At 58.1% G+C, this 22,294-nt stretch overlaps 1 protein-coding gene across 1 annotated transcript in view; it reads right to left on the reverse strand.

Moving 5' to 3' along the window:
• Positions 1–12,133: 12,133 nt before the first annotated feature.
• UBE2G2 (ubiquitin conjugating enzyme E2 G2) overlaps positions 12,134–22,294 on the reverse strand; it is a 30,134-nt gene continuing 19,973 nt past the window's right edge. Inside the window, exons 4-6 of the mRNA XM_019922675.2 lie at positions 18,290–18,408; positions 15,306–15,446; positions 12,134–13,960 (exon numbers count right to left, since the gene is read on the reverse strand). Coding sequence (XP_019778234.1) covers positions 13,848–13,960; positions 15,306–15,446; positions 18,290–18,408 — 373 coding nt within the window. The 3' untranslated portion in view covers positions 12,134–13,847. The remainder of the gene's footprint in view (positions 13,961–15,305; positions 15,447–18,289; positions 18,409–22,294) is intronic.

Here is a 22,294-nt window from a genome sequence, read left to right on the forward strand (position 1 = left end):
CTGACTCCTCTCAGGCTGGTCCCCGGAGTTCCCACCCGGCCAGGGCAGCCTGCACCGTGCTGGCCCTGCCCCCAGTCACCTGCCAGGGACCCCACGTGAAGCAAGGCTGCCTGAGCCAGCGCCACATTGGGGGCCGCATCCTGCGGTGTCCGTGCTTACAGGGCCCTTCCACCAACCAGAGTCCGCCTGAGCCTCGAGTGAAAAAGTCCAGAGGCCTGGCGCTGGGTCACTGGAGCCTGTGTCTAGAGATAACGTGGGCCACCCAGCCCCTGCCCAAAGCCGTGAAGCACTTGGCCAAGTCTTTCCAACGTCTGTGCAACAATCTCGCAGTTCATCCCCCCCGCACCACCGGGCTGAGCAGAACACACTGTTCGTACCCAATGAATGAGTGAATGATGTCCCTGCCCCACTGACACGTCACTGAGGAGATGGCGGATTCCTGGGGCTCCCCCAAGCCCCACGAGGCCTGGCTGTAGCCCTGCTGCCCCCCTGCACTCCCCCTAGGACTCAGACCCTGGTCTGGGGCGCCAGCCGGCTCTCACTGGCTCTGGACGGCAGGAGGGGCCCCGCTGGAAGCTCTTACGTTTCTGGCGATGGACACAGACGCTGGGCTGTGAACAGAGGCTGAGCCGTGTCCCCTCTGTGCTCTGCTCTCTGTGCATCAGGTGACGAGCATCTGCCCAGATGCTCTTACTCACAAATCAACACAGCGCCCCGCTGGTTTCTTGCACTCTGAAACTAGAGTGGTTTTAGGCAGGGTTAACCCCTCGCTCCTGGTGGCGGGTATCGGCGTATAATAGGCAGAATTAAACGCCAGGCGTGCGTGTGCCAGACGGTCGAGCCAGGGCCACGACCCGCAAGTGGAGCGAGGGCAGTGCCCCCACAGAATCTACCAGAACGCGCAGACCAATTACAGGTGAGCACCGCCGACAGGAACATCCCCGTGGAAGCTCCGGCCCTTTCTAACACTCTGAGCGGTTTCACTCCCTGGGATTTGTGCCTCTGACCTGCCGTGGTCCCCTGAGCTCAGGCAGGACACGTGTGTCACACACTCTCGTGTTGAACTTGCAGAGGCCCCAGAGACGGGTTCCTCGGGTTGCAAAGAACAAAATCTGCCCCTGGGGGCAGAAGTGGATGGAGGGCTCCGGGGTCACAGGGCCACAGGACGTCTGTCCCGAGGGGCACGTGCTTGGGGTGTGTCTGTCCTGGGACCCTCGGCTCAGGGCTCCAGCCCCTGAGGCACGGCCCTAGTGGCTGAGGCGTGGATTGCAGGCTCCCCGTCCCACCGACGGCAGCCATGGAGGAAGGCGATACCCAAAGGGCGCTGGTGGGGGGGGGGGCGCATTGCCAAAATAGGGGAGAAGGGGCCCAGGGCCCAAGCAAGCACCTCACACGTCACACTGCCCCCGCACCCCCGGCCGCCCGGCCGCTCCAGCCAGCAGCCTTACTCCCTTGCGTCTGCTCCGCCGCGGATCCATTGGCAAATCCCGTGGATTCTCCAAAAACCACCCTCGAGTGCCTCCAGTCTCCATCTTCTCCACCCCCAACCCCCTAGCACAGCCTCCAGCTGACCCGGCTTCCTTGCCCCCTGCCCCACCCGTCCCCCACCAGCAGGAGGGGACTTTGAAGACGCCACTCCACGTGGGTGGCTCCTGGGACCTCGAGGGTCCCACCACCTGCGGAGGGACAGCCATGCTGGACACGCTGCCCACGAGGCCACATCCGGGCCACTCCGTCCAGCCTCACCGGGGTGCCCCGTTCCCAGCCACCTCTGTGCACGTTTGCATGTGGGCATGTATGTATGCATGTGCCTGTGCACGCGCGTGTGGCCGTCTAACCAGTAAGGACAGGGCCCCACGAGATTCCGAGGTCTGTGCGTCTCCTCCAGCCGCAGGTGATGAGCGCTGGGAGCAGGCCCAGCTTTGATAGGGTCTGGGCAGACCAGGTGCGCAGGGCAGCTGCAGGTGAGGGAGGGAGCTGGACAGGTTCCGAGCACGACTGACTCCTGGAGGGTCATCGCTAATGAGGGGCTGGTGACTGGTCTGGACACGCGGTGAGCCCGCCTCTGTGTGTGTGTGTGTGTGTGTGTGTGTGTGTGTGTGTGTGTGTGTGTGTGTGTGTGTGTACATATATACACGAGGGTGAGGGTGGGGCTCCCCATGCCGGCGCTCTGAACAGAGGTGGCGGTGGGGGCGTCCTGGAAGGCAGCTTAGTAGGAAGTGCCTGTCACTCAAGGCCCCCTGCCCTCGAGGGCCCCGGGGAGGCCAGCCCCCTGAGCCATAGTGGGCGACAACGGTGACAAATGACAATCACAACGATCACGGGTCCTGTTTACGTCGAGCCCCTGAGCGCCAGGCTCTAGCTCCAGCGAGAAGGATCCAGGCCCAAACCCAGGTCTGGCTGCTCCTGAGCGAAGTTCTCGGCCACCCCTGGGCAGCTCTGCGAGGCCCTCCCTGGGGACTCCACGGTCTGACCTCAGGACGAGTCCTCCTGGGGTCAGTTTCAATCACTACCTCACAGCCAGCCGGGCGGCTCCTCAGGGAATGGGATGCGGGAGGCCCTGCAGCAGCAGACGCGGCTCCGCCTTGAGGACAAAGGCTCTGGACCTGAAGCTGGGCCGAGGGAAACGGGAGGAACCGCTGAGAAGGATGCCCCTCCCTAGGGCCCCCGGTGCAGGAGGCTCCCGAGACTGGGTCATTCATGCCATCAAGGAGGTACCAGGCCAGTGGGCATCGCAGGGCCCAGACGCCAGGGAGCGGGAGGGGGCTGGGAGCCTCCACTGCAGCGTGCTGGGAAAGGGGACCGCTCGTTCCATGAACACTTACGGGGCAGGGAATCCAAGCCAGGCCCGGCTCTCTGCACGGGGCGGGAGGCCGGCATGTCCCCCAGATTCACACACTGAAGCCCCAGTGTGATGGTGTTTGGAGGTGGGAGCTTTGGGATGTAGCTAGGCCAACCGAGGTCATGAGGGTGGGGCCCCAGCGGGGTTTGTGTCCTTGAGAGAAGAGGGGGAGACCAGAGCTTCCGTTCCTGCTCTGAGAGGACACGGCAAGGAGGCTGCAGGCCAGGAAGAGGCTTCTCACCAGACCCGACCGTGCAGGCACCTGGCCTCGGCCTCCGGGCACCAACCCAGGAGAAGTGAACGTCCGTTGCTCAAGCGGCCGCCCGTGCATTTCACGTGGCAGTGCCATGCCTTCCCCATGTGTCTCCATAGAGACAGACAAGAGACTAGACGGAAGGGTGGGATGCTGGGGCAGACAGTGGTGGGGGTACGAAAAACACCCCCCAGTGCATTCAGGGCCGAGTGACAGCAGGAGCCTGCGGGTGGGGGCGGGGGGAGGAAGGGACCAGTAAGGCGCCCGGACCTGGGAACCCGGGCTCGGCTGGACCTGGGAACCTGGGCGTCGGCTGTCCAGCCTGGCTGAGCCCTCACGTTGGAAGGCAGGACCCCGGGCTCCTGAGAAGAGGCAGGACACCCCGCAAAGGGCTGCACTCTCTGCGTGACCACAGTCCTGAACGCAGGGAGCCTAGGAAGGTGGCCCTCAATGCAGCAGAGCCAGGGACCCCGTCCTGGAGGAGCGGCAGGCACGGCATGCTGGGACGGGAGTCAGGACTTACTCACGTGCATTTGCAAACTGTACAAGGAAACAGAGTTCAAAAATACGCATACAGCTGAGTGAAATCCTGGCTGGCCCGCTCCTCCCCAGCAGACATCACAAGCCCCAGGTGAGCCCACGGTCAAGTGCAGGGAGAGGCTCCGGGGGAGGGAGGGGGTGAGAGGAGAGTCCTGACCTAAGACCGGCCACCCCCAATCCTTCCAGGCCCGGGAGGCCCCATCCTTGTCCCGAGCCCTGTGGGTGACTGCTTCTAGCCAGTGGGCTGTGAGCGAGGTGACCGCAGCCCAGAAGGGTAGGCGGCGGGGGTGGTCCCGGCCCACGTGTCAGGCACATGCAGGTCACACTCCCTGAAGACGGGGAGGGGACACCCGCGAGGGACCCAGCACTGCCCGGTGCAGCCGGCACACCCGGCACACCCAGGCCCCGGGCTCAGGCCCTCATCCCGGGAAGGGCTGGCCTGTGGCTAGTGCGGCTGCAGAGCTGGGCCTGGGCCCCGGAGGAACGGGAGGAAGCTCCGGGCGTGAGAGGACCAGGTGAGTTCACCTGTCCAGCCCTGGCCACAGAGCAGTGCGGGTCTGGCTGCCTGGCGCGTCCTCTCGTGCTGATGGGCGATAGGTCTCGGCGTGCTCGGGGCTTCGCGGATTTGCAGCCTTTGCTGCTGAGGCTCAGGGACGTTCCTCGTGAGGAAGCGCCTCTCCATGCAGGCCCGGAAGGACCCCGGCTCCTCCTTCTACTTCATATTCAGATGGCAGGTTGCTCCTTTAAAGCACCTTCAGTAAGATTTAGCTGCATTTTCAAAAGAATTCGATTTTCAAAAGCTTAATTTTAATAACTTTGATTTCCATGTTATAATCATTAATTATATTTGTATTTTGCAAATCATCCGTTATAATTTGCATTCACTTTTAATAGGTACCTTTGAATGCCTCAGAAGAGAACTTTTTAAACACTGAAAAGTGCTTTGCCTTTTATCTTTCTATTTAACTTTACTTATCTGATGGAAATACACTCTGAATATAATCACAGCTTTTAAGACTATTTTAGAGCAACACTGTTAATAGATATTAATTTAGTGAAAATCTTGAGTATGACGTGATTAGTGATTCTGTTGAAATGAGGGAAAGAATATACATTTTATGGGATAAATGCACAACGAGGGAATAAACCGTGCCTGTGTTGATTACACATCCGACGTCACCAGCTCATCAACAGAGGCCCCAGACATAAGCGGCCACAACTAAACTGTGTTTTCGTACTTTGCCGTCAACACCTCCCGGTCGGGATGGGGACAGACGTGTCTTACTTCACGGTTTATTGTCTCCCCTTCGCCCTTCCCATGCGCAGACCCGCCCCCCATCCCCGCCCCCTGCTGGCTCTGAGCCCCTCCCTTCCTGAAGGGGCCCGTGCAGGGGAGGAGCCCGCAGCTGAGAGCCCCTGCAGACCCCCCCCACTCCGGACCGAGATGGACAGCGAGGGTCAGGCCCGCCCCCCCGGCCGTCCTGGAGCCCCGCAGCCACCTGGCCGCAGCACGAGTGGCCACCCAGGCCACATCTGGGGACCCCGCAGACTCCTGCGTCAGAGGACGCCCCTCCCTGGAGCGCTGGGCTGAGGGGTCGGCCACTGCCCAGGCAAGCCCACGGGGCTCCGGGCGGGGGCCTGGCATGTGCCGATGCACCGGGGACCTCGTCTGCCACCTACGGTCAGCAGGGACGCAGCCGGTGGGCAGGGGCTTTGGCGGGTCCCGGTCCTCCGGATGAGGCTCGGGCCCCTCCCCCCGGCGGCGGGCCCTGTCTCCCGAGCGACCGCGAGCACCTGGAGCCCGGCGTGCGCGGGCTGGCAAATCGCAGGCGATTCATGCGGCTAATTTCTTTATGACAATCAGGCGAAATTACGTTAATTATTTGTTAATCATTCTCTCGAGGGTACATGAAAATACTTGAAGCCAGTCCACGAACGTGGAGCGCTGCCGGGTGCGGGGCGCTATCTGATGGACGGGATGCCAGCGGCAGGGAGCGCCAGGGGCGGGGGGCGGGGGGCGGCGCTGGGGCCAGGCCTCTGCCCTGCTCCTGGAGGGGACTGAGGGCCCCTTGCGGGGTGTCCAGGCACTTAGATGTGAGTGTGTGCTCCGGGCACTGTCTGCTTGCCCAGCCCTGCGGCCCCTCCCTCGATAAGCCAGGACGCCAAGACCTGGGTCACCAGCGGGCCCCGGGTGTCGTCACCATAGTGGGGTCCCCACCCCAGCTCCTCCGTCCTGGCCCCCTCATCCCACCCACGCTCTTCCATTCAGCAGCACAACTGAACTTTCTAGATCAATCTAGAAACTGGGGGATGCAGGCCCCCCCCCCCCGGCCTGGCTCCTCCCCTGAGACGTCAGCCTCCCCGACCCCCACCCCTGTCAGAGCCCCGCTCCGGGCCACCTGCCGACTCAGCCATCCCTCCGGAATGGTGTGGCTCCCCAGCTGCCCCTGCAGGGGAGCTCGGCAGGCTGCACACAGCCAGACAGAGCACCGGCCACGGCTGGCTCCTCCCGCCATCAACGCAGAACCTCTGGCAGCCAAGGTAGCCCCGCTGCCCCACGGCTGCCCCGTGAAACGCCCCCTTGCTCGCCACTCCATCACTGTGGCGGGAAACCCTGCCCTGCTCCCACGGCCCGTACCTCCTGGGCGGGCTGCCCCACGGACGCTGGGCGCCCTCCACGCACTAGTCGCTGACCACACCCACCACAGTCCCCGGGCCAGGCACGCCTGCACGGTGGCCTTGCCGCGTCGGGGGTTCTGGTTCTTGCTGCTTTGGGTCTTTGGATGGGCCTGACACCAAGGTCTGTGTGAGGCCCCAAAACAGAGTGTGGGTTCATACAGAGGACGGTCGGTCAAAGCCAAAAACTAATGTGAAGCACACTTTAAAAGTAACCTCCAGGCGTCCAGGGTGAGAGAGAAGATGGTGCAGCAAAGTGCCTCGGAGCAAGGATGACTGACAACCGCTCAAATCTGCAGACACACAGATCTACACACGCGCAAAGCTCCATGACACCCAAACGGGACAAACTCAGAGGGGCCCAGGGCCAGACTCATCCCGTTAAGAGAACCGGAGACGGAGGCCGGAGCCTGGAAGCCGTCAGAGGGACGGAGTGTTCAAGCGACGGCAAGTCCAGCCACGACGGTTCCTCGCCAGATGTGGAGGCCAAGAGGCAGCGGGGACGGCGAGTCTAGTCCGAATCCTGCATGGGGTGCAGCATCTCCAGGAACAGAGGCAAAACCAACAGGCTGGGAGGAAAGAAACGAGGACGTTCTCGAGGCAGAAAATGTCACCAGGGGGACGAGGCCCCAGAGGCAGGTGCAGAAAACAGAAATAGTGAACATCTCAACAAGGATAATACGTTATTTGTCTCCTTGAAAGTCTTTAAAATAACTAAATCCTGAAAGCAAAAACCAGAACATTGTCTGGGTGACTCCCCCCCACCACCGTGTGCACATGTGACACGGATGACAAATGGGGGGGGTCCTGCACGGCTGTGTGGGTTCTGGGTGTCACTTTAAGTGGTAAATTAACAGACTGTGCAAAATCAGGTATGTCTACTGTAACCCCTAGAGCAATCGTTAGAAGATTAATACAAATAAATATATTTTAAAGCTAACAAACTAAATAGAATACTAAAAAAGATTCAAATAACCTAAAAGAGGGCAGGAAAACAGGAACAAATACCCCAACCAGAGGAGCAGACAAAGCAAATAAAGCTATAGACCAGATCCAAGCACCTCGATGACTTTACTAAACAAAAATATACTAATTAAAAGAGAGACCGTCACATCGGATAGAAATAATAAAAACATAGAAACAACACCCCAATACATGCTATCTATAAGAAATCCACTTTAAATAGATTGCTATATATGGCTTTAATGTTAAAAAAAAAAAAATTCCCCAAAGAAACCAGTAAGTCCAGATAGTTTAACAGGTAAGTTCTACCAGACTTTCAAGAAACAGGTAATCCAGTAAGAAAAAAGAACAGAGACTCCTCAAACCATCCTTGAGGCCAGTCTGACTCTGATGCCAAAACCAAGACACAGAGAGAAGCCAACCCACTCCCTCGTGAGTGTAGCCAGAAACCCCTCAGCCAGACGTTGCCAATCAAGTGGAACACACGATTTCAGGAAGAACACACCGGATTACCCCACAAACACAGGATGGTGCAATTATAGAGAAATCCGGAAACGCAACTCACTTTACGGATTAACAGGAAAAGGGTGCTCGTGGGTGCAGGTGGGCGGCAGGGGCAGGGCAGGCATCATCAGAGCAAGTGAAGTCTTGAGCAGTGCCCCGAAAACTCCCCGGAGGGAGGGCTGCATCTCAGCGTGGGGAGGGGGTCGGGGGGCAGGCTCTCCAGGCCAACCTGTCCTCTGTGACCGGGAGCCCTCCGGTGACCGGGAGCCCTCCGGTTTCATAGCACAGGGGCCGCACGACTCAGCTTCTGCTTTGAAAGACGAGTGATCTGGGGGGAGCTTTTCTTTCCCTGCGGTGACTGGCAGCCCCACTCCGTGGTCCCCTCGGCCCTGGGCAGCAGCGTGAACACCCAGCCGGCACCTCACCGTGCTCGTCCACCCTGACTGCACGTCCACAGCGACGAGTGCTGATGCGACGGGGTGGCCCCGGCCGATGGGGGTGAAGAGGAGACGCAGAGCTCTGCGCTGAAGGGCAGGCTCCGCTCTCCCCAGAGGTGCTCCAAAGACCCCCAGGGGCCCTGGCCCAAGTACGTATTGTGACCACTCTCTCGACCACCCACGGGCCCCAGCCCAGAAGAAGGCTGGCCCCGAGGCCGCCCTGTGGGCCCCACCTGCAGGGTGCTCTGAGCCCCGGCCCGGCCCACCCCTCCTCCCTCCGCTACCCTGGCTCAGGCTCTGCCCTCGGGGTCCTTGGGCCAGCTTTGGCCGAGGGAAGCTCCAGCATGTCCCCGTGGCCCGGAGGAGAGTGGACAGATGGAGGATTCACTCCCACCCTCCCCCGTTGCTGGGCTCTGGTTGGCAGGGGCTGGTCCCTGGCTGGTGGCTGGTCACAACCCGGTGACCTCAGCTCCGGCGCAGCAGGGCTAGGATGCCCTCCATCTCTCGCCCAGGCCTCAGGGTCCCTGTAAGACTGCCGGGCTCCCGGCGGTGCCCAGGGGTGCAGGGGCGGGACGTGAAGGCCAAGCTCCATCCTGCCCCGCACGGCCGGACCTCGGGTGGTCTCATCCTCCCTGGATACCGAGGCTCCAGTGCGGGCACACGTGGGGTCGGGGCACCGGCCTTAAGCAGGCAGGGCCGGCTGGGCGAGGGGGTGCCCAGGTCTGCGGGTGGGACCTCCCTGCCACCCGTCGCCCCAGGGAGCTGCTTCACGGGCGGGAACTAGTCCAGGAGGGAGAACCCGGTGAGAGCCCCCGAGTCTGCTCTGCCCTGAAGCTGCAAGTGTTTCCTGTGGTTCCAACTCGTTCAGTACATCACCCAGGGTATCCAAAAGCCACCGGCAAAAGACAATATCCTCGGTCTCTCATCTCCACCGAGTCGGTTCCAGCGTCAGGTCCTCTGCCGGGAAGGTAAGTCCACACGCGCGCACGCGCTCACGCCCGCTTGAAAGGGACGTGTCGCCACGTTCCCTGGAGCGAGCACGAGTCACAGGGACGTCCAGTCGCTCGCACACAGCCCCGCCAAGCCGCGTGGGGGGGCGGACAGGCCCAGTCCACGGCCCCCACTTGGCAGGCCCAGGCGCCCTCCCGCTGCTGCTGCCAGGGCCCAGCGGGAGCCGCTCAGACAGGGCAGCCCACAGCCGCAACGCGGCGACCTGCGTGGAGGGACGGAGGTGATGCGGTCTCACCGCCCCCCACCGCCATCCCCACCGGCCCGTCCCCCGCAGCCTGCGCCCCTCCAGGGGCCGAGCTCAGCTCCTTGCAGGGCTGGATGCCCAGGCCTGGGGCCCATGAACACGTCCACCCTTGTCTGGGCCCCTGAAAGGAGATGACACCACCAAGACGCGCTGGGACTCGAGGGAGGACCTCCACGGCGCGGCTGCACCCCTGCTGGCTCCGCGAGCGCCCCTCGGCGTCACAGCAGACACTCCCCGGGTACCTCTCCCTTCCATGCTCTGTGCGTTTTACACGTCGTCCTTCACTTGACAAGTGTAGTCAGCAGAGAAGGTGAGGCTGAGGACGCGCCACGTGCCGTGTCCGAAGGGCTGCAGGTCGACTTGCCCCAGCAACGCTGCGTCCGTGGGGACACAGCGGAACACACCCCACGGGAGCCGCGCCCCCACGGGAGCCGCACCCCCACGGGAGCCGCGCCCCCACGGGAGCCGCGGCCGTTCAGTTGAGGACTCCGGGGCGGCAGGGCCTGCCAGCTCACCAGGCTCATGAGGGCCGCCGGGACGCAGGCAGCAGTGGGCTCCGGGGCCCCACCCTAGGACGGAAGGAGGGGTGCAGCCAGACGGGGGACGGAGCACTGCTCCCCCGAGGCTGGCGGCGGCGCAGACAGCTGCGGAAGTCTGCGCCCAGCGCACACACGGCGGCCCCCAGCAGGGAAGGCACTGTGGAGAGAGAGGCTCAGGGTGACAGGGCTGGGGGCCCAGGCAGATGGCGCTGAGGGGAGGCTGGAGGGGCGGCCTCGGTGACCTGGCCGGGCTGGCATCCTCAGGAGCTGGGCTTCGCTCGAGCGGGGAGGTGGTGGGCCCGGGGTGAGGCCGCACCCAGGACACAGGCCAGATGCCGCGGGGCCCGGGCAGCGGGGGCAGGGCCCGGGGACTGGGTCAGGGGTGGGGAAGGCAGACTTCTGCCTCTGCAGGGACTGGACCGTGGCTCTGTGCCCTCTAGAGAGGCCAGTCCAGTGTCCTGCTGTGCTGAGCTGACTTCCAGGGCCGGGGCATAGCCTTCTGGCCACATGGCCTGCGGTCAGGCCTTGGGGGCGCAGGGGGAGTGGCAGCAGGCGATCCTGAGCCGCCCCCATGTAACCAGGGTGGGTTCTGTACTCCACCCGGGAGCCCTGACTGGTGCACAGGACGAATGCATCACACCAGCACGACCTCTGAAAAACCAGCAACCTGACCTGTACAAAAACCAGACGGAAAGCAGCCACAGCCCACGCACGGGAGGGAGGGGCAGGGTGGACCCTGCGGGCTCCGTGTGTCCAGTCCTCCGGGGCCACAGAGCCGGCAGGGCTGCGCCCCTCCCCCAGGACACGCCCAGGACAACGCAGTGGGGCTCCCACACCCAGAACTCCCCTCTTTGTGCCCAGAACCAGACTGGCAAACAGGAAAACAAGGGTGGACATTCGCCTCAAATATCCAAACATCTGCAGAAGACCAATGCCATGGAGAAGGGGCACTAAACACAATACATGAAAAATGAACCACAAAGAAACCTGACAGAGCAAACCAGCCTCTTCAATTAAATCTAATTAAAATCCCCAAAGGGGAGGAGTTCCAGATACCTGAGCAGGCAAGAGCGCAGCTGGCCTGGGACGGCCATCCTCAGGCAGCTGGGGACGTGCACTCGGAGGGGGTCCCACGTGGTGGGACGGGAGCGCCTCACAGGAGAGGGTCCCACGTGGTGGGACGGGAGCGCCTCACTGGAGGGGGTCCCACGTCGTGGGACGGGAGCGCCTCACTGGAGGGGGTCCCACGTGGTGGGACGGGAGCGCCTCACTGGCCTGAACGATCTGCACCCCGGTATGCCGTGCGCTGCACAGCTGCTCTCCCTCGGGGGGCTGGAGTCTTGGTGCCAGGCAGAGGATGCCCACGTGACCAGCCCCGGATAAAAACCCTGGGCGCTGGTCCCCCAGGAGCTCCCTGCCGGGGAGTCAAGCGCACGCCCCGTGGCTCCGCTGGGGGGTGCCCGGGAGGCCTGTGCCTGGTGCCCCCGACCCCTCCCCACGCCACATTCCCTGTGGCGCTCGAGTCCCTGGGCCTTTGGCTGTAACAGATCTCAGCCGTGAGGCCTCCCAGGGAACCACTGAACCTGGGGGTGGTATCGGGGACCCCAACTCACGATCACGTCAGAGATCTTCAATAGTAAGAAGTACGCTGGAAACCCCTGGGCAAAAGGCAGAATGAAGGCTGCTGGAGGGCGGGCCGAGCCCCTGGCCAGGACGCGGCGCAGAGGGCGTTGGGGGAGAGGAGGCCAAGGGACATAAGCAGACTCACGTCAGCAGCCGTGACGAGACTGGAGACTCGAGAGCAGGACAGAAGCGCCACCTCCGCGCCTGCTGGCCTCTCCTCGCCCGACGGCCGTCTGCTGCCAACACTCACAGCTCAAGGAAAGGCCGCGGGTCAGTCGAGGCTGCCGACCCCAACAGGGACACGCGGGAATTCCAGGGGAGACCAGCGGGCGGAAGGAACAGGAAAGAGCGAAACTTCCCAAAGCTCACGTGTCTTGGGAAGGAGGTGGTAGCGGGAGTCCTGGCGGCCGTGCCACCTGTAGGGGGCACCCCCGCTGCCCACCGGCCACGGGGTTCCCATACGATTATATTAAAACACGACAGAGAAAACACTGCTTGGGACAGGGGGAAAATATAGCTTTATTTTACCATAGGAATTAATAAACTCCGTCACAGAATAAGGACACCATGGGACTCCTCTTTTGTTTCATTTAATAAATACAAATGAATAAAAATACTTTCTTTTGCAAAGAGACTGCCCCTCTTCCTTCTCCAGATTTCCTGAGCCCCCGTGGCCACCTGCTGACGTGGTCACAGGCCCGCACTCCACCACACCCACCTTTTCCTCTCTACGGAGAGGGCTACGTCTCACCCGACACGCCCGCAGACACTATGTAGGTACGATACCTCTCCTTTCCCCATCCCCTTCCGAATACAAGTCCTCGTACTGCATTTCAACTTTTAAATGATTCCCTTCTGAGAAGGAAAGAGTCTGGTTTCCACAGAAGCCCTTTAGCCAGTACTACTTAACACCAAGAAATTAGCGAGGTTTCACTAAAACAGACTCCTGCCCGCGGGCACATTATGAAAGGGAAAGGATAACATAAAGTAAAATGTATTGTACGTCTTGTAGACTGTCCCTTATTTCAAAAATAGAAACTCCTATTTAAATTTAACCTGTTTGAAACAGGCCACATATTTAACTGCATGCAACAGATCTGTTATTGCTTGAAACGGAGCCCTGGCTCTGGCTGAGCTGCCCGCGGCTGAGCTACCCACGCCGGAGGAATCCAGACCACCTCCAAACCACGAGCTGCAGCTGAGCACCCCCCACCGACCCGGGGACCCCGGGGACCCCACGTGCCACGCTCCCTCGAGTGCCGGCCAGGTCTGGGATGAAGCACACCTCTGCGCTCTGCGCTACGGGGAGCGTCCCTTCCCAAGTTGCAAAGAACTGTTTTGTCCCAATAGTTGAAGTTCCCGCTGCAGCCACCACGTACAAACGCTTAGCACTTTCCAGTTTTCAGATTGGAAAAGAAAAGCTCCGACACACCCAGAAGACACTCTGGCTACAATCTCGGTCTCACGTGCCCCTGCTCTGGTAAATGCACTGGGAACTGAGACACGAGCGTAAACTGTGATCAATACCAGCAGGGAAAACGCCAGTCTTCATGGCCAGGAGGAAACTTCTTTTCTATGTGCCCCATTTTTCATTAGTCCACATTTTAAAAAAGTATTTATTTCCTGAAAGTATTTCTAAATGTGATTATTTGTAACATACAACAAATGAAAAATGTGCCTAGATTGCAAGAAAAAAATCTGCTTGTAAAACAAAGTACTGAAACAAAGTCATGTCCTCCTCACGGGGGACAAGGGAACCAGGAGGGGCCCCCAGAGACATCTGGCCGCTGCCCTCCTCCTGGTCTGCAAGGCCCCACGTCTTCGGAAGGAGCGTCACTGGTTCTAGTCCCTGGGGGCCGGCGCGTACGCCCCTCCCCGCTCCGCACTAAGTGCTGGGTCCGCAGGCACGTCAGCTGGAGAGGTAGTGGTGACGGCTCTCATCATCTCCCTGGGCCACCTCGGCAAGAACGAGGGGTGGGTCCCTCAACTGCACCCAGCTGTCGTCGTCCTGCAGAAACCATCACTGCAGAAGAGAAGGCTGTTGGGGTGGGAAAGGTAGAGAAGAAATAGATGCTGTGGTTCTGCAAGCTTGCCTTTTTTGGTACCAGCACAGTGTCACTGTCACTAAGTGTCTTGGAGGAGAAACTCCAAAAACCGCTCGGTGGTGTGCCTGCACGCGCGCGGGCACACAGCTGTGCACGCATGTGGGCAAGGCTCAGAGCCCCAGCGACTTCTGCACGATCTGCTTGGCGATCTTGTAAAACTGCTCCCGGTCATCCCGCCACATTTTGGAGGCATCCACGTTGGCCCCGCTTTCATCGTTGGGCTCTGAAAGAGAAGGAGAACCTCCACGTGAAGGGGCTCAAGAAGGAAGGCCCTGGCAAGACCTCCCACCTCCTGTAAGAACATCACTGATCTTCCCAGAGAGGTAACCAGAGATGAACCAGAAGCGCCGAGGGATGTGGAACTCCAGGCAAGGACAGCAGTTCTGTGGAGACGAGAGCCTTCCCCTGAGGGACGGGGCGGAGCAGCGGCGGACAGACCCACCCTCAGGGCTCCTCCACCCGAGCCTCCCAAGGGCTGCACCAGCCAACTCTGGCTTCACTCAGGAGGCACCAGCCGAGCAGATCAAGGGGCCACTGGGGGCCTCCCCCTCGGGTCTCCTGTTTGGCCACCAGCTCTCTCCGCTCGAAGCTCCTCCGTTTCATGGGCGCTCTCTTCACCCCGGGGCTGCCGGGCCGTTCCTCTCTCAGCTCCCTCCCGCCACGAGCCCTGTCTACCTGGAGAGGGCACACACCCTCACCTCCACAGCCAGTCCCCAAGAGCCCCCGTCAAGGTGGCCACTCACACAACACCCTGAACCCTTCTCTCCCCCAAATCCTGCTCCCTCTGGAGTCCTGTCCCCAAAGTCCGCACCCCTCCACCCCACAGTGAGGGCAGGAGCGCCCCCGCCCCAGGACGCTGAGCCCTAGAGCCGGAGTCTCCAAGGTCCCCCCAACCTCCCCCATCCTCTTGGCCTGGGACCCACCCCACCTGTCTCAAGCACGTGGGCTGCAAGGGCGATCCGTGGTCTAACAGCCCCATGAGCGAGCGTCAGCTCCGGGCCAGTGCAGGTCCACAGGGCGCCCCGCCCCCAGCCGGGCTCCAGCCATACCTATAGTCCTGGTGACGCCGCCAGAGGGTCCGTGCCCCCCCACAACCTTGTTAACTCCCACGTGTTCTAAACTCACCTCGGGAAGTGTCCCCTGCACCCTGATCTCAGGAGTTATCACAGTGGCCTGCAACAGCTGGTGGCTGTGAAAGTCCCCTTAGAACGTGGGGCCTTAAGGTTGGGGTCAGTGTCACCTGAGCTTTACACCCCAGGACACGGTGTCTGCAATATAGTGCCCACTGAATGAATGAAATGCCCACGGCTACTCATGGCCAACAATGTGATACACACAAGACCATCTTTACATCTGTAATTATAAAAAGCAGCTTACGCTTGGCAAAGTGTGTATGAGCGACATTACATGAAAAAGCAGAAAAGAAAACAGTATATATCGACTCCTCACGGTGGACAGGGAGTTAGAAGACAAGGGTTAGCGAGGAAAGAGAAGCAGCACCGAGTGTCGGCTCTCCCCCTCTGGACGTGAACCTGCAGCGCGCCAGGAGCCGGCGGGGCGGGCGTTACCTGCCAGCATGCTCACCACCGACAGGAGGATCTTCTCCACGCTCTGCACGGGGCTCCACCGCTCGGCGCTGCTCTCGTAGCCCATGGGGTCGTCGCCGGGAGCGTGCAGGATGGAGATGCAGACTCTGCCGTCAGGGTAGACTGCGGGGTCAGAGCACACCTGGTGAGCCGAGGGAACGGGCCCGCGATAGGGCGCTCGGTCAGGCCCACAGAGAAAGGACAGCAAGCGGCGCAGACACCGGGACGGAGCTGTCTGCACGCGGCACCACCTGCGGCCCCAGCGCCACATCCACGGCCACGCTCACGTGCACGCGCTCCCCGCGGGCCCGGCCGGGCTCCCAGGGCACTGCTCACGCACCGACAGGGTGCTGGGCCAGTCTGAACAGCTCTAGTGTCATGGCGTGACTCCACCTTCATATGGATTTAAAAAGCACTATATCCAAAGGGGATAAAGGAAAGGCTACCTGGCAGCCAGATATTCCACCAAAATACCTCATGTCATTAGACTCTTCACAACACTTTTCATAAAAGGTTTCTTAGCTATCCCTCGTCCTGCCATTAAATCCCTGAAGTGGACTGTGTAAAACATGCGTTGCCATAGCTGGGAAGACGCTACAGGAATTAAACACCCAGAGCAAGACAGATGCCTGGACTCCTCTTGCTAACTTACTATAGCTGGCTCCTCTGGACAGCAGCTGCGCCTGAGTCTAAACGCATCTCCCATCAACAGCACCACTAACGAGACCCTCAAGATCTGATTCAAGAAAAATAAATTTTCAATTCAAAGTCTGGTGTTGGTCCTGTGAAGAAGGTCAAAAGCACCTGTTATCTTTCTCTTACACATACTTGGGGAAATTCTCAGATGGTTTAGTATATGCTCAGATATCCAGGAATCACTTGTAAAACTGTAAGGCTATTAAGTTATAATAGTAAGAATACCAGACAATTTTAAATAAATTTATTTACTTCACCCTCACTCGTGAACTCAGCATTTCGTGACCATTCAGAAATGTGAGTCGTTATAAGCAGCCTTTCTTTTACACCTGGTCCCTCATTTTCCCCATGCACCCCTTGTTCTAGTGGTTTCTATGCTTTGAAACTGTACCGCAAACGCTCACTGAAGGGTTAGGAAACCACATGCGATCTGTCTCAGACACCAGGATGGCCGTCTGAAGTCCACATACATGGGACCAGGGCGCCCAGAATGCTTTGAACAGTTCTCTCTGCCACGGACAGAGAGGAGGTGTTGCAGAGTTTTCAACTTCAGTGTCACTTCCTCAAGGTGACAGCACCATGCGATGACACCGCTGACCCCAGAAACATCAAAAAGCAGCTGTGTCCCTGCCACCCCCCCCACCACACCACAGCAGCGTCATTTAACCCTCCCGAGTTCCCGCCCAGCCACAGCGCTTCAGCGCCAACAACTCCCACTGGTGCCAGGCTGGCGGTCTCCCCTCCAGGCCACGGCAGCGGCCCAGCACGCGCTCCACTCCACTTCCAGCCTGCATCACAATCACCCTTCAAAGGCCATGCTGGTCACGCCGCCCCCTCATGCTCACTCCCAGCCCCTCAGTGGGTCTCCACTGCTCCTCGGATAAACATCAAAATCCTTAATGTTGACCAAAAGGCCTGAACTGGTTTGGCCCCTCCCCCTCCTCCTCCCTCCTCACACTGGGCCTCTGCACCTGCTAGATCCCCTCCCCGCCCCAAACAGACCCCTGGGTAACTCCTACAGCTCCTCCTGCAGGTGGTGGGTTCAACCACCACCCCTGCAGGGGCCTCCCTGGCCTCCCATGTGGTTTCACATCTCTCTGTATGATTCCTTCATCAGCGTCCATCGCTGCCCGCAGACTGGGAGCTCCTGACCGTCCAGCCCCCACCTCTGACGGTCTGCTCACCGCCCCATCCCAGCAACTCTCAGTGAATCTGCTGGATTATTTTTTTAAGTATTTATGGACTGACCAATTTTTATGACATCGGCAGACCTACTGAATAGCTCTTCTCAAAAATAATTTTTACAAAATAAAAGTAACAGATACCCACCTACAGTAAGGCCAAATTTTAAAACTATTTGCATTGATTACCTGAACAACAAAAATAATATTATCAGGGGCTTCCCTGGTGGCGCAGTGGTTGAGAGTCCGCCTGCCGATGCAGGGGACACAGGTTCGTGCCCCAGTCCGGGAAGATCCCACATGCCGCGGAGCGGCTGGGCCCGTGAGCCATGGCCGCTGAGCCTGCGCATCCGGAACCTGTGCTCCGCAACGGGAGAGGCCACAACAGTGAGAGGCCCGCGTACCGCAAAAAAATAAATAAATAAATAAAATGATATTATCAGGCTATTCTTAGTACACACATAATTCAATCAGTTTATTGGCCGTATTTGTCTTTAAACCACATCACAGGTATCGTTCTAAAGAATATATTTATCTTCAATATAATCTTATTATTTACTTATTTATTTTTGGCTGCATTGGGTCTTCGTTGCTGTGCGCAGGCTTTCTCTAGTTGCTGCGAGCGGGGGCTACTCTTCGTTGCGGCGTGCGGGATTCTCATTGCGATGGCTTCTCTTGTTGTGGAGCACGGGCTCTAGGTGCTCGAGCTTCAGTAGTTGTGGCACGCGGGCTCAGTAGTTGTGGCACACGGGCTTAGTTGCTCCGCGGCATGGGGGATCTTCCTGGACCAGGGCTCAAACCCGTGTCCCCTGCATTGGCAGGCAGATTCCTAACCACTGCGCCACCAGGGAAGCCCTTATCATTTATTTTTTAATTACCCACAATCCTCTTCATAGTTGTATTTTATAGTTAATCACCTTGAACTTGTTGACTTCCTCAATCAACTCTCCTGACCATAATGAATTTTTAAACTTTGTATTATGGAAAATTCCAAACACAGAGCAAAACAGAAGTATACCATGAATGCCCACATGCACACAATCTCTAGGCCTCTCCTGGAACCATCGAAACTACTTCAAAAGCACTTACTGTTGGGATGAAACATCTCACAGGTAAATCGCATCTTTGGAGGACTTAACGGGTAATCAAGTGGGAAACTCAGGATGGCAGGAAAAACCCCAAACTCAAAACAGGTGTCTTCTGGGCCCCTAAAAGATAGAAAATACAGAGACAGAACTTCAAGGTAGATTTTTTTCAATGTCTCCCACACTTTAGAAACGAGTTAAGGAAATATCTACTGCTTCACAAATGTGCATGAAAAGATTATCTAAATATCATGATAACAATGAATTGGTATTTTTTATGGTTGGAAAGTAACGTGTCATCGTTCCGTTCCAATCAGGTTTAAATCACAAAGACCGGCTCACGGGCATTTTCACATTAATAAGGCTGAGAGTGGGGCAGCAGGGATTCTGCTTTTCTATGTGGTACAATTACATTTTAGGATAAAGATACAAACCCTGGTACATGTTAGAGCAGGACTCTATTGTACTAATGGACGAGGGGTGAAGAGTTGTTACTTCAAAGGCTACTTTTAATTTTTAAATGTGCCTGAGAAGTGGTTTTGTAACCTTCAAGAAACAGATACAGAGCACGTACGGAGCACTGATGATGCTCGTGCGCACGTGCGCCAGCCGCAAGCCCTGACCTGCAGGCCTGGGCTCGTGCCACCTCCGGGGACCACGCGGTCACCTGAGTCCTCACCGTCACCAGGCACGTGCCTGCCTGCCTGAGTTCACGTCCTCCTGGTGTGGAAAATGGCAGAAACGGGCCAAACCACTTCCAAAGTCCTGTCAAATTTTAAAGCTCTATATGTATAAATCAACACTATCTTGACCAACAGACAAGACGTGAAGGCCAGCAGGAGAGGGAGAGGGAGAGGGAGAGCAGCTCGCACGTTAACAGAGAGAGGAACGCCTCCTCCCCTTACAAACGTCCTTTATAAAACATGCACGACAGCAGTTTAAAATCTAGTTTAAAATCTAAGACCATCTCTCCTCCGTACATTTTTATCAGGAGGCAGAGCTGCCGAATGACAGCTACACAGAGCGACACCAGACAAGCACTCTGCGAAGACCGGTCAGTTCAACACCAAGAGGAATCCCGTTCTCTTTCTGGGCGCGGAGAGGGCAAGGCCCCAAGCGCGTAACACACGGGCCCCGATGACCAGCACAGGGGCCGAGACCCCGCGCTACAGCAGCAGTTCAAGTAGACAAAAAATTCTCAAAGAAACTGTGCAGGCGGCTTCACTTCCACCTGGTGACAACGCCTAGGGATTTCGACGGCACCAGTGCAGTGGAGGCCAGGACTGCATCATGGGGTGGGTGGGGGGGGAAGGGGCTGGTAAAATGGCCAAAACAAGAACAAGGCAGCAGGTGTTCGGCGGAGCCACACTGTTTTCAATTGAAGACACATCTGGATTCTGAAAACTGTGTCCTCGCTACTTCTGGGGAAACCAAGAGTGGAAAGCTACTACTCTGTCGCGGAGGACAGCGGCGCCCAGAGCCCCGGCAGGAAGCAGGGACAGGACGGCCACACGGAGAGGCGAGCTCGGGGGCCGCGGCTCCCCGACAGCCGCCCTCCAAGCCCTCCCCTCTGGAGGGGGTCAGCGCCGATGGCAGGGGAGAGCCTGCGCCCCCCGCCCCTCTTCCAGCCTACAACTCACAGTAGAGGATAAACACCACTGCGCTGGCCCTCACACGGCCTCCCGAGGGAAGGTGCCAGGAAGCAGTGCTGTCGCCTCAGCGAGGGTCACCTGACTCAGGCCAGGTCCCGGATCGGGTGGCTCAGCGGAGGGCAGAGGGCAGCTCAGGCTGCTAACCCAGGAGCCTGCAAATCAGGGCTGCGGCCACACCAGGAATGCTCGCAGTGCCTCGGTATTCTTGGCACCTCCAAGTTAGAACAGAAAAGAATGTCTGGGTAGTTAAGTGTTTTTGGACTGAGCCAAGTGGTATTTTCTCAAGACTTTGATATTTGCTCAGGTCTTTGTTTCTCATAATAGAGCTTTCTTTAAAAAAAAAAAACAAAAAAACCCACTAGGTCGTCCACAGCTTCAGAAGCAAGATCAAACATCTCCTAAAGTGCTCCCACATCTGAAATATCAAAGCCATTTTCAAATGCTCTGGTTTGCGACTGGTTTGAAACCGGGGCTTCTTTCTCTTCCAGAATGCCCAGTGCCTCGGCCCAGCACACAGGTGCGCCCACGTGCACGGGGGCCTGCCCGCTGACTTCATGGAAAACACTATCGAGTAAATTCCTGGACCAAGACGGGAGATATTAGTGTTATTTTTGGACAAGCTTTCCTGTCATACTCAGGACAGCCTCACTCCGCTTTCACCAAAGAAGGCCTCACCTCAAAATCAAATTTATCTGAGGCAAATACAAACTCTTCAAAGCCTGCAAGTTATTTTCTATCTTAATTGATTAAAATAACGGCCTATATTATTTCAGAGCTCTGAGGTAAGTGTTTTATTTTCTGAGACTAGTATTAACAGTAAAGCAGAACGCCCTTGCTCTCCTCTGTAAAGGCAATAGTGCACTCTGACTTCCCGGCTTTAGGGGAACGAGGGGCCAGGGAGCCAGCAGTGAGAGAGTTGCACCCACGGGCTAAGCCCAACCAGGGCCCAGCAACGCTCGCTCCTCCCAAAGGACAGCGCTGGCTCAACACCTGCAGCCACGAGCCATCACTGGTGGTCGGTCACTTGCAGAGCCAATAAAAACTGGAGACACGCTTGGTTAGTCTTTCAACGTTAAACTCGAGTGGAGCACCGTGCTTTGCCTTTCAGCTCTAAACTGTACAGAGATGACAAAAGCAGCCCACGGCCTGCACACTGAAGGCGGCAGGGAGGCCAGAGTGCTGCGCCGTGGAAGCCGGGCGTGTCTGGGTGTCAGTGAGCCATCTGCCCGCCGGGCATGTTCCAGGGCCGCAGCCTGCGCGTCACTCCAGCTGCGGCAGGTGTGGAAGAAGCTGTTTTTGCGCTGCTCTTTTTCAGGTTTGTCATAGCACACAGTCAAAATTCTCAAACATACATACGAGGCTTGAAATAATGGAGACCGTAAACCCATCCGCTAGAGCACACTTGAACTTGATCACCAAGGGACAATTATTCTCCAAAGCCATGACCACTTGAAGCATAAAAAAGAAGGGCACACTGCTTCACTAACACCCTCCAGTCCAGGCGAGGGTGTCACTGCCCTCGCTCTCTTGCTGCAGAACCCACACGGAGCACCCGGCGGTGGCGTGAGGGGGCCTGGCGTCAGAGCAGGGGCGCCACCTCCTTCCTGCACCCCTGGCTCCGCAGCTCGGCCGAAGCTTCTTGCCAAAGCCCCCACCTCCCCAGTGGAGGTGGGCTGCAAGCACAGCCCCCGGGCCAGGGGCTCTAGAAGCCACGACTCCAGCTCCGGGGTGCCCTGCTGTGCCTCTATGCCCCCAAGTCACTGAAGGAGCGCCTGCTGCGTGAGGGTCACCCCGCCAGCAGCGAGGCTGCACAGAAACCGACCGGAAGTTCCCGCTCACAGGACCTTCACACCCGCAGGAAAGCCAGGAAGGGCTGCAGGGAGCTGTCGTCCCGCAGACAGTGCCCTCGCTGCCTGTCTCCTTGGGAGCCTGGGGGTCTCAGCCGGACTATGTGTCTACACCCATCTGGCACCAGCCCTGACTCAGCACCGAGTCTCTGCGGATAGACCCAAGAGCCGTTTTTCTCTTTCGTTGTGTGCAAAGCACCCCAGCGATCCTGATGTAGAGAACCAGCGCTGGTTAAACTGTGAGGGAGGAAAAGGACAGGGCCTTCCATCTCAGGAAAGCACGGTGGTAACAAATACAGGCTTCCTTCCATGTAATTAGTTTCATGATTAAATCCGTCTGAAATGAGCCTACGGTCATCCCCTAGTTTTTGCTTGCAACAGAAATTTCTGAAAACTTTAACTCAAATATATTTGAACTATATTTAAAGTTCACTAAATAAGTTCATCAATTACAAGAACTTCATAGTGAATTCTGACATGGACTTCTGCAACATAAACTTTGACTCTAAC

The sequence above is a fragment of the Tursiops truncatus genome, chromosome 4 (genome assembly GCF_011762595.2).
Source record: "Tursiops truncatus isolate mTurTru1 chromosome 4, mTurTru1.mat.Y, whole genome shotgun sequence".
Lineage (NCBI taxonomy): Eukaryota > Metazoa > Chordata > Mammalia > Artiodactyla > Delphinidae > Tursiops > Tursiops truncatus.